The following is a 13,069-nucleotide window of genomic DNA, read 5'->3' as shown; positions in this document are numbered from 1 at the left end:
TGATTGTTCATTAGATTATTATGTTCGTAATTTATTGTAAAATTTCTTTTGGAATAGAAACATGGAAAATGCTGGAATCGAAACGGGACCTTCGACATATCGATGCTTCACTTTGAAATGGTTCAAAATTCAATGATCATTCGTCCGATTTCAAACTTCGAAGCTTCATTTTGTTCGAAATTTATATCATCACTATTTTCTAGAAATTCTTTGAAAGATTTTTTTTTAAATTTGTATCTGAGATGTCATAAAATTCAAAACACTTCTTGATCATGAAATTCTCCGTTTTCTTTTATCCTAAAAAAATGTTTCTACAATCAAGAGCGTTAATATCACCTGTAAAGACGGTTTTTGTGCCCGAGTAATGCATAGTTTGATCTTATTCCCTCCACCATAAAATTAAAGAAAATCGTAATCATTGTTCAAAACTTAAATACTGCGGTCAAAAATCTATAACCAAAATAAGCCGTTTCAATAAGGTGAGACAAAACGACTAAACCGTCGAACAGATTTATTTTGAAAAAATTCACCTAATAATCAATCAACCCAAGTTGACAGTTAAAAAAATAATTTTAATTTTTTTTTTTCGCATTACGATTGCAGACTGAATTATTTTTTCCGAATTAGCGTGATATCCATGTTATCATCGTAACAGAAGAGATTGAGCAGGGTGTGGGTTCCTTTTCGGTTTCATGAGACTTTAGGTTAAGGAATAATCATTTGTAATCCAAAGGTAGGGAAAAAAATCGGATTATTTCATGAAAATCACAGAATCTAGAGGCTACTCAGCTGCAGAAGGAGGTGAAAATTCCTCGATGAACGGCAGCTAATAACGTTGACGGGTCAGGGATTAGGGACCGGCACGTATACGAAGATATCTGCAAATGCGCGGTGAATGGCCGATTTGCGGACTCGTGCAGCGGTGGGATGTGACTCGTAATATCCGACCCTTGATTGTCAGACGGTCGGCTCTCGGCTCGAGTGTTCTCCCCGGTTCTCCGGCTCTGCATTCTTTCATTTCTCAAGTACCATCGCAGGGGCTTCGTGCCTAGCCGCCGATATTCCTCCCATGCCGAACCGAGTGCCCGTATCTTCTATCTAATACACCATGCGGCTCCGTCTTTATTCTCCTCCGAGTTAATCTCCCCTATTACCAGTTCCCGTCTAGGCCTCAAAACCAATCCTTCTACAAATATCGCTCAATTTTCCCGTTACACAGATATCAGTTCCGATGCCTCCTCGCTCAGAAATGAAACCTATCTCGGAGATAAAGTCGGTTTTATACAACGTGAGCATGTTTTACCCATTTCTCCGTGCGTGTTTCCCGTACACAAAGTACACGTTTCTATGACGGTCGATTGAGTCTGCGAATGCGCCTGCGCGGAGAACCGAAAAGACCACATTTACTAAGCGCATGCGCTGTTGGGAACAAATCTGACGTTACGTGACACTAACCTCAATTTCGTGCGTCGGGAGAGAACGCGTAACATATTCTTTTCATATAAAGAATCGTGTACGACAAGGAGGCAACGATATTTTCGCCTCGTATATTTGCAGTATTCATCTTCGGTTCGCACATGCAAGTTATTGTTCGCACTACGACTCATGTTGTAAACTTGCGCTCGGTCCGAAAAGACCAAGTTTTCCTTCCTGCCACCCAATATACCTACTACTCTTGGTTACTTCTCGCGGTCAGGTTTAAACGACGACAAATATTATTCCAATCGCGAAAGAAATTGTCCACAGAACGAAGAAACTCATTTTGGTCACGGATTTTGTTACTCATCAAAAATGAATACGTTCTGTTCACTAAAAACAATCCGACAAATTTATTTTCGTGGCAGCAAAGGTGAATTTTGCGGTTTTTCGGTTCAAGTGTTAACGAAATCATTCGGCTGATATAACCCTCTTTGAAGTTGTGATAAGAAAACAGTTCTCCGTTTGGAACGCGGAGTAAAAATGAGAGAAGAAAGAAGAATCGACGAAAACGCGCCTCGAGACTTGTCAGCGATCGAAAACTCAGCACAAATCCGAGAGCTGATAAATCGTCCCGTTGATTTGTGACGTTGGTAAGGCACGTGGGCACGGTGCAAGTTACAGGCATGGCAGTTTGTTGGAATAAGAAAAAAGAAACAGAGCCGAGTGGAAGGAGGACAAGAGGCAGGCGAAAAAAGCAACTCCGGGTCAATATATTTGGAACGACAAATTGAAAACACGTGTTGCGACTCTCGAGGGTGGCTCCACAGGCCAGAATTCGTCCCCGGTTTCGAGGCGCGACGTCGTTGCTCGAAGCTGCACCGGCGGCAGACAAGCGCCAAGCTTTCTTAATCAGCTCAGACTAAACATTTCCCCCCAAGATAATAAGCTCCGCGGGAATTAGAGCGTAAGTGACACGTAACCGAGCAGAAATTTGATCAGCCCAGCCTGATGTCACAGCATGCCATGATCAGGTTAAAATCTGGCATCCCACATTAAAGCACATCTTACGTGGTCAGGTCAGCCTCGAGCATTCCTTATCAAGGCGTGCCTGTTGGCTCCCTGATCAGGTTGTCATCAAGCACTCCTGATGTGGTTCTGGTCAGGTTGATACCAGGCATGCCTGATCTGACCCTGAGCAGACTCGGTTCAGGCAAACTTTACTACGTTACACCTGATCTGACCCTGACACGAGCCTGACACATTGCAACTACCGCGAGTAGCCACCAGGCGTCATGGAGGTCCTTGGCATTCTCATGATAAAAGTATCAGATGACTTGTAATAAAGTGTGGCCACCCACCGTGGAAATCGTACGAAATATCATTTCGCAGATTGTTGTTTTTATAGACATTTTCCGACAGATATCGGCTTCTCATTTTAGATAGCTTTTGCTTTGGATTTACATAAGACTAAATAATTCGTCACGTTATTTCAAAAATCAATAATTCTGAACAATTGTTGACAGAGTTTGATCAGATAGTGTCTCAAGTTGCCCTGATCAACGCCTGATCAGGATCGAACTATCGTACCAGAATTCAGACTAATCAGGGCATTCTAGAACGGTACGCGTCACTTTTCTCGTCAGGTTTTTTCACTTTCTCCTCTTAGTAAGCCTGCTAATTTTCGAAGCGTTCGCTCTCGGAATCAAATTTTTCCCATTTAAATAATTACGCAGGGAAAAGCCATTTTTTTCGTCAAGTGTCATTACTCAGCTACATTTGATGATACGGTCCTGTTCATAAAAGTATTTTATAGAGGATTGATTCCTCTATAAACTTATCGTTTGAATTTTTCTCGCGATCTTACTCAAGACGTATAACTTTCGAATGGTTGAAGATGCAGATTTTACACTGCAAATTGTTTGATAGAAATTTGAATCGCATACAAAATTGTGATTTGTATTCCTGTTCTAAAGACGACAATTTACCCACAACAGACGTTCAAAGGTGAACTTTTACATGAAATTGATATTCAAAACTCGTGAACCGTTAAATCTACAGATTTTACTTTGTGAACATTTTTATAAAGAATTGAACCACCTATCAATTCAAGATTTGAAATTTTGTTACAAAGTTAATACTTTAACCACTCAAGACGTTATAAGAGTTGAGTTGTAATTATTGTTTCAAAAAAAAAGTTAAATATTTCCCATTCAATTAAACAAGAAAATTTTGAATTCCGATAGCAACCTTCTGAAACCGGATCCAAGAGGCACTTTTCGAGAGAGAATTTTTTTTTCGTTTGTTACGTACAAGTTTTCTCAGTGGAAACGAAAAACGAATGTCGCGTCCGAAGGAAACACACGTGCACGTAGTAGGATAAGCTAGAATCCAATGATGTTTATTCCGCATTTTTCTCTTTCACCTCCGATTTTTTTTTTTTTTTTTTTCTTTCTTCTCTTCGTATTGGTTTTCTACGCTTATCACGGCGAATGGATACACGCGTGTTTATAAATTGACGCATTCTCCGTCAGCTCTGGACGACCGAAGCAGCCAGTGAAAACGAGAGCGACGATGTGACGTTTGTTTATTTTCAGGATCAAACTAGTGTCTGGCTGTCGTTCTCCTCCTAATTGCACGGCGCATCTAACACATTTTTATTATCCCGGGCCGCACCGTTGTTTCTGCTTCGTGGACACGCCATTGGTGCCTGTTTACCGAGGTAATTGATAGACGGATGGTTCAAATTGGCCGTGCAGTCATCACCAAGGATCAGAGAGGAACGTCAAATCGTCCAGAGACATGCTGCGACAGAGCTTCAAGTACACTCATCAAGAGTGAAGTATAGCTTCGACTACCAGATGCGGGAAAATCTCGGAAGCAGAGACCAAGGCAATTATCACGTTTCACGCTGAAAGGAAAAGGAACAGTTGAAGATTTCATCACAATTCACACGTTACATCGATGCAGATCAAGTTCGTATTTTCGGGTTCGGAGAATGATAATAATGATAATAAACATGTGAGATTCTGCGGTTAACCGATACAAGTTGAAAGTAATTTGTTTAGGATTGTCTGAAATAAACTGTGTAGAAAGTACTTTTGAACATTTTGTGGGCACTGAAAAATCAGGAATTTGTTTTGATTCAACATACATTCTGTTACCATCACATTCGTTTATAGTTTCTCAGAGAGTCGTGAGGAATATACTAAAAACCTAATCATTCTCAGTACGTGATAATTTCAAAACAATTTTTGTATAATTGATGTTTGAAAATATCTGTCAAATTTATGGCTTGATGAATTGTACAAAAATCGAATTTCACGTACTTACATATTCTCAAGATTTAGTATTTCAAAATTATCGGAAATGACAAAGAGTAAATGATTAATATATGCAGATAATGCAGTGAAGATTGAGTGAATCGTGTTCATTCGGCATAATTATATGTTTCTTGGTACAGCTTATTTGGGTCGCATATTTCTAGCACACTGACTATTTATATAGTTTGAACTGGTAAAAACAAAAACTTTTTGATTGAAAAATTTTTATTTTCATAGTAATGATAAACGAGAAATAGCGTTTGTTAGTTCTACAGAGTATAATTCAGTCAATTGTAAATATGGTGAAATGAATCTCTTATTTAATGAGAACGTGGTGGGAAAAATTGAACCGATGATTTAACTCGCATGATGAGCACTATACGGCTTCCTCACGATCTTGTTGAATATAATTATACTTTTCTCATACATTAAATAAACACTTATTAATTATAAGTATATCAAACGATAGTCAATATTTCAAAGAGAGAGTTGGTAAAGTATGAAATCACATTATCCATAAAATGCTAATTATTTTCAATATTTTTCGTCAAAGTCATGAGAAGAATATTTTACCCAATTACTTTTGTCACTGTTTCATTTTACTCGAAAGATACGTTACGTTCGTTTGAAAAGCTCAGAGATACGGTATTCTAAAAAAATTCATAACTCGAGATCGAACAAAGGCGTGAATATGGAAAAATAATCACTAGCACTCGTTTCGATAAAAAGAATATTTTTTCAAATCGAGGAACTGATTTCAAGGTAGTTTGATTTAGAGAATGGAAGTCACCGCAACAGATCTTTTTCAACAGTCAATTCAATAGTGCAATGTATTAATCGTAATAAATATCAGTTTAATATCGTAAAATTGAATATTTAACGATGACAACATAGAAAAACGCTTCAATGGCTTTGGAGAAAACATAGTCGTTCGAATAAAATGAGCCATATGGTAAAGTAAAATCTTCAACCATTTTGAAGAGATCAAAAGTGAAATATCTCTATCCAAGGTTTTGTTTCTTATTCCAGTATTTTTTGTTTCTGCATTATTAAAGAGATCTAACTCGCAGCTTGTGAATTAAATAATTTGATCAATACTCAATATGACTATGAATTTGAAAGAAAATATCGTTTCTTGCCAAACCAATCTCCTCAAACCAACCTTCCAAAATTTCCTTTACTTTATACCGTGAGTAGAACGATAATTGCTGCGCATGGAATTTGTCCTGCAAAGTGCAGTGAAGTACATGCGAAGAGGGGCGATGTGAAGAATTTCTTACAAATTGACGTTAACCCTTCAGGACATGGGTGTTTTGACTGCCATTATTTACTCTGGCCATGAGAAAAAATCTCATGGCTTCTGCGCATGCGCTCAGTATGTTTTAAATACAGCTTTCTTAAGAAAATATCATTTATTTATAATTTTCAATGTTTTTTAAGGTAAAATAATTGCTCAAATTTATTATTAAAGTAATGTCAATTAAATATTCACAATGCAAAATAACTTAGATCTAAGTACTCATAAAATGTATTTGTCAAGGTTATATATAAAACAAAAATATTGACTTACGTTTATTTAACACCTTTTAATAATATTCATTTAATGAATATCAACAATTAAATTATAAATTTTACATTTTTGAAAGCAGATAACACAGCACAACATTGCACAATTATTCTTTAGGTATATGTATCATGTAAACAAGTATGGCGGACGCATACTACGGAACGACCCGAACTAGGCCGAAAAGAAATGAAAGCTAAAATCTCTCACCCTTTAATACTCTGGCCATGAGAAAAAATCTCATGTTCTCCAAAAAATTATTTTTTTCGCAATTTTGATTTAAAAAAAAACAGTTTTTAGTGAATGTGTATCTAGAAAACTAAATTATAGGAAGATACAAAAATTTTCAAGTAGTCTTTCCATTTGAATTTTAAAAGATATTTGAGATCTACGTTGAGCATGAGAGAAAATCTCATAACCCATGTCCTGAAGGGTTAATAATAACCCGAAGTAAGCTTGTTTTGCTATTCCCATCGTCATTTGGATATCATTGAGCAAAACAAACTTTGTCCGTCCGGGGATTTGGAACCCAGCCAGTTGGAATCGTGACGCGAAACGAAGCTTGCCGTCCCGTGGGATGATTAGTTGACGCCTTGTAGGATTAATTGACTACCTTCCGTCAGTTCCCCCGGATGATGCGGAATTACGCATTAAAACAATAAAGCGGAACGGCATATTTTCGTGCGCTAATTAATTTTCTGTGTTTATATATCGGCGTTGCCCGAGACAACTGTCCCTCACAGTAAGTAATTTCTCGGAAACTTCATCAGCTCAGAAAGTTTACCTAAAGAAAAAAAATCGGGCAAAGGATTTGTGAGAATATTCAGAACTGGAGAAATTACACGCTATTAGAGAATTTTCTATTGCGATCCTGTTTTTATTTATTTTTTTTTCTTATTCACTTCACCGTAAAAAAAGGTTCATAACCTGAAAATTACAATAATGCATTATTTAAGCATGTTTGTAAAAGTGGTACCTTATAAAAAAAAATCAATCGAAAACTTTATTATGAAATTAATAGACTAATCAAAATGAACTTTCGCATGTCAAGTATCTTGCTGCAATATATGTCGACCTCTATCTCCATGCTTGTGTTTTTGTTTATTTTGATTTGAATGAAAAACATATGGTGCACAATTTTGTTACGTGAAAATCGAAGAAAAATAATTACGGCACTTTTTTACCTTTTTTTTCATACACAATACTGATAAGATGAATAAGAGAAACATTTTGGACTTTCCTTTTCTTGTTGAGAAAAGTTCTGCGACATCGTTTGGGGTCGTAAATGAATACGAATATTTCTGCGGACCTTCTGAAAATGGTAAAATTTCGGAGTTGTCATGTCAGTATTCAGAGTTCACAAACAACAAACTTCTTGACTTTGTATGTAGTTAGTTAATATCAATGAGCAGGGTTACAGAAACGATTATCATCCATCAATTAAGGGCAGTGGCCAACAGGCTTTGGACTCGTATATCTACACACACACACGCATATCATGATCTAGCATCTATGAACAGAGTCTCGTTGACGCCCGTGTAACGAAAAGTGATCGGTGAGACTAATTTGACCGGCGGGTTTCCTCTCAATTCGCTACGTTTCAACGATCACAAATCAATCAAACAATTCCGGAAGAGATTCTGAAAACGATCCAAGATTCGCTACCTGATGTTTAACATTTAAGCTGATGATTTATGCCTCGGCGTTACGTCAATTACTCCCGTGATAACTTACCGACCGAGCTGATTCAGTCTAATTATCATCTAACTGTATGACAAAATTTCTCTCCGATTGCACGCTCTCTTGAAAATTAAATTCGTGCTTAGCGCCACCATTTTGTCAACGTTCTCTTCCCCTTTAAACGTGTCATGATCTAGGCACAACTATCGTGTTTTTCAAATTTATAAAAGTTCTCATTAACAAATTCAACTGTGCTATGGGAAGCTGGGAGCTTAGAATTTCCCTACCTGATTTGATAATGGTCGGTTGATTCATCCTCCTTCTTTTTCTTTTTGTTCTTCGTTCGTCCGTCTTTGAAAATTAAAAATTCTATACACGTCGTAACCAGGTAAAAATTTGAGGTTACATTTAAAGCATGGTCTCTAATATCTCCTTCTCTCGTACTTAGTTTAGTTAAGGTTATCATTAATTTGATGCATTGCATATTTACTATGCTCTCTTTCGGCAATTTCTTTGTTAAATAAATAACATTCGTTCTGAGGAGGTCCCCCACTCGTGCCAAAAGTTAGCAAGTCAATTGTTCCGTCTCACTTAATATCCAAGAAAATCCCCCAATTCATCGTAACAGAGGTCAAGAAACAATTCTTTAAGATCCGCTACTGTTTATTCTCAAAAATGAGCCTAAGGATTACCCAACACCGATGCACCAAAGGTGCCCGGATTCCATCGCTACCGCAGAGGCGTTAAGAGCTGCGGAGATTGATGGATAGATAAGAAAGCATTGGTGGTACGGAAAAAAGGAAGAGCACGAGTTGTACGTACACTTTTTGAAGTCGCCCCCTTTCCTCGCCCCCGGATCATGCCGGTCATTAACCCAGGCAACCGCTGTAGATTTACCCTTATTTATTTGACGTAAAAATTTCTGGTCAATTGGCCGTAATGTCGAGGACAATGGCACGGGCAATGCAACCATCACGATGCCACACGGTGCGGTATTAAATGGGGCTTGACGGGCCGCTGCACTCGCGTTATTCTTATTATCTTCTTATACGCTCAGCTCGGTTTATTAAGAGGACACTGAAGTTTATCCGTCAAAGGAGCCACTCTCGAAACTGCGGGCGATTCAACCTCTGTCATTTTTTGCTTCCACCTCTTCTCTACATTGTGAATGCTGTTGCTCGAAATGATGATTCGTAAATTGAATATCTGTGAGGATATAATTATAATTTATGAGTCATGAGTTGTGGCTATTTTGACACGTTGTTAATTATTATGAAACGATTTTTATGGGCAGGATAAAGCAAAGTGACGATTACAGATGTTTTAAAACTTCTGGTAGTCGTTCATTGGATTGGAAAAATATACGTGACAATGGTCGTTGACGATTAAATAGAATTTGAGAAACAGATCGGTATGTATTTATTCATAAAAATATTTCTACTTATCTCCCTTAGTGAAACAGTGCAGCTTCTTGTTCCTGTACTTTGCAATCCGAAGCATAAACAAAATTGGTCAATTTCATTTCATGTCTAGGCGTGAAAAAAAATATTTCACAATTCATGATATATAAAAATCATCCTTATTCAGTCAGCATTAATTGTAGAAATACTCGTACTTTCAAAACTAAAGAAAAAATATAATCAAAGACTCGTGTATCGATATTTTACTGGACACAGAGAAAAATTTCATTTGTTACAGTAAATAGAAAATTTAGTAAAACATGTATTGTTAAGAAAACTGTTTGAATATTGTTGCGTTATTGTCGATGCTTTTTTGGTAATTGCAATGCAAAATCAGTTTGTTCGGTTTACTGTACTTTTTTAGTTAAATAAGGCCCTAACATCAATTTATTATTGCACAAGCATTAAATTTTCGCAACAGTTACAAGAAAATATAATAACAGTGATAATAATGAGAAAGAATAGTAACGGATACTAGACTTTTTGGTAACAGTTACAAAATTAATTTTTATTTTGTACCCAGATCTATATTTTTCGGTTGTGGTAAAAAATGATAATAGTTAAGGACTGAGCGGTAACCGGAACTAAAAATTTCTCTCAATGGAAGTAAACGAGTAGAACGTAAGGAATGTAATACTCGTTCAATTATATCAGTTTAAACTAGTATTTTGGTTTCTCGTTATAGAATGTTTTTCCCTGCAAAACTTGGCAAAATGGTTCGATCAACGTTGGTTTTCGAAAGTTCGTAATGGATTCTTCAAGAAATTATCATGAGTTCATATGCAATCGTAGAAAACCAACAAATCCTATAGAAAGTATTTTTATAAAAATCCTCCCACTCTCCAATAAGATGGATTTTGAACTTCCTATGAACAATTTCTGGTAAACGTATGCAAAAGAAGAACCACAAGATTTAGGAGAATGAAAAACCGTATGTTTCGACATATCTGTTAGTTTTTGAAATTTAGAGTATTTAGAAACAATTAGATCATATTTTTACATTTCCGTTACAAACGATAGCTACAAAAGTTGTATACAGTAAAATTTTTCTGTTTTTGGTATGTATAGGGGGTATTCCACGGTAAATTAGTGAACCGTTGACCATGACATTTTTCAAATTTACGAAAGATTTTTCCTACGTTAGTACGAACCCTGAAAACTTTCCAAAAAAATGTTCAAATATTTTTAATCACTCGTTTTTTTCCTATGATTTTTTAAACCCGTCCCAAAAGCACCCATATTGATTTTGATGAAACAAAAACATTTGGTTTCCAAACTGAAACATTTTCACGCAAGATTCTGAATGGGACCTCGTATTTTTCTATTTTTTCTCTAATATTTTCTACTTTTTACAAATTTTAAAAAGGTATGAAAATATTTTAAAAAAAGCGATTAAAAAACATAATGAACGATTTGAAAAAAAAAATATAAAAAAACCAGATCCCACTCTGAATTTCGCGTGAAAATGTTTCACTTCGGAAACGAAATGTTTTTTTACTAGTTCTATAAAAATCAATTTGGGTGTTTTTGAGATGGGTTTAAAAAACCATACGGTATGGACGAGTATTTGAAGAAAAAAATTTCAAATTGTGTTGGAAGCTTTTCAGGGGTCGTACTCACGTAGGAAAAATCCTTGGTGAATTTAAAAAAATGGCATGATCAAACGTTTACTGAGTTGGCGTGGAATGCCCCATAGAAATATTTTAGCACGGATGACGTCACGCAGTATCTTTTTCATCCTGCTATACCTGCTTTCACTTTTTCACAAATGAAAAATAAAAGGTGCCTCGATTATTTGTCCGGAAGTGAAGGAAATGTGAGTCATAAATCTAAAGGAAACTTGCATATATCATTTAAAAGGAAATCCACAAAGTGAACGGTTTGAGAAATCGCGTTGCATAAGTAGGGGAGATTCGGGTAAAGTGGAGATGTTGGTGGGAGAATCGATACAATTTGGCTATTTCAATGAATCGGATGTATGTAGTCCACTCACGTCCGTTATCCGAGGACCTTTATTTGACTACCATCAACAGGACAATTTCAAATGTTTTATCAATGTACCAAAAAAAAAAAAGAATCATTTTACCGTTCAATGCAGAAATCCCAATTTTTCCCAAACGTGCGGGTAAAATAGAGACCATAGGGAAGTGATCAAAACAGCTGTCTGTTTACAGTTGGAATGAAATTATTGCACAAACGAAAGTTACACTTGAAGTTGAGTAAAAGTTGCAAAAACGCTATCTATTATTGATCACAATAGTCATAAACATAGTCTGTGCTAGCATCATCAACACTGGAACAAACTGCTGGTTCGACTTCTTTTTGCAATTATTAGTCACCTGAAATCAACGAATAATCTATTTTGGCTCAATAACCTGACTTGGTTCGCTTACAGCATTGATGAAATATACGTGGGCGGATATTCCCATTTTACCCTTCTCCAAAGCTTCTCATTTTGCCCGATCGTGCAATTTTGTAAACAAATATGGTTCCACCGACGGTAAAGTGAACAAACGGATCCAAGCGTTAACAAGTAGCTTATATGCTACACTATTAGGGAAATACATAGATTCTAATATATACTGGCCTCTTCGTAATCCAGGCACTCACACTACCCTGAATCCTCACACGGAGGGCTAAACAATTCCAATAACGGCTTTCCACGTACGTATCCGGCGTTTGTTTTCATCGCTCATAGCTGCAAACAGGGAGGAAGAGGAGAGGAGACGAAATTCAAACCTGCCTACCAGTAAAAAGTGGGCCAGATACTGGCAGAGAGTCACTTAGTACAAGGCTCCACCGCACCGAGCGCACTTGATGTTCGATCCTTACAGTGGGTCTAGGAACAGTGTGGCCCAAACGCGTACCGCGTACTGATTGGCTTCGCCATTTTTAGGAAAACGATCCCGCGAATTTCGAAATATTAGACAACTTACATGCCAGCTTCAGAACGGTTCAGGTTGTGATACTTGAAACTCACTCGGAAACTCGCAGAAGAAAACTTAGTTTTTTCTAGTATTTCTTTTTAAATTAATTTATTTCTGATCAACATTTATTCAATGTCACTGTATCGACTATTTTGCAATATTCTTTATAATTGAGATTTATACAAAAACAAGTTTTTATGAATGTAAATAATCGTATATTTATAGTTAACATTTTTTATCATCATTTTACACGACTTTATTTCTATACATTTTTCTACAATGTACGTGAATTTTTATTGTTTCTTGATGTTTTTATATTCATGTATTATTAACTTTTGATCTACTTTTACATATATGTATCAAGCACAAATCTTGATTTCTATACATTTATCTACAGTTTACTCTACATAGTCTCTTGGAATGTTGCAATAAAATTCACAATACGTATACCTATTATTAAATATTTATTATGTATTTAGTAAAATTTTACACGTGAGTGGATAAAAGTAAGGCTCTCGATTAATTTTAAAAAAGTTTATCAAGAAACATTCGCGTAAAGATGGTTTCATATGGTACGGAATTCATTCCGCCGGAGCGTAAAGCCTAGGGCGATAATTGAATGTGTAAGTGGATACACGTTTAAAAATCATTGCTGCACGCTTTTTATTATTACTTTAATTTGATTTTATAATGTTCATT

General features: G+C 36.3%; 1 protein-coding gene across 1 annotated transcript in view; it reads left to right on the top strand.

Annotated features, from left to right (window-relative positions):
• The first annotated feature begins 6,043 nt into the window (after window positions 1-6,043).
• Window positions 6,044-13,069, top strand: part of MESR6 (misexpression suppressor of ras 6) — a 524,406-nt gene continuing 517,380 nt past the window's right edge. The window contains exons 1-2 of the mRNA XM_069136504.1: window positions 6,044-6,114; window positions 6,968-7,045. Of these exons, the coding sequence (XP_068992605.1) occupies window positions 6,044-6,114; window positions 6,968-7,045 (149 nt within the window). The remainder of the gene's footprint in view (window positions 6,115-6,967; window positions 7,046-13,069) is intronic.

The sequence above is a fragment of the Neodiprion pinetum genome, chromosome 5, assembly GCF_021155775.2.
Source record: "Neodiprion pinetum isolate iyNeoPine1 chromosome 5, iyNeoPine1.2, whole genome shotgun sequence".
Lineage (NCBI taxonomy): Eukaryota > Metazoa > Arthropoda > Insecta > Hymenoptera > Diprionidae > Neodiprion > Neodiprion pinetum.
Note: the sequence above shows the minus strand (reverse complement) of the source record. Positions and strands in the feature narration are given on the sequence as shown.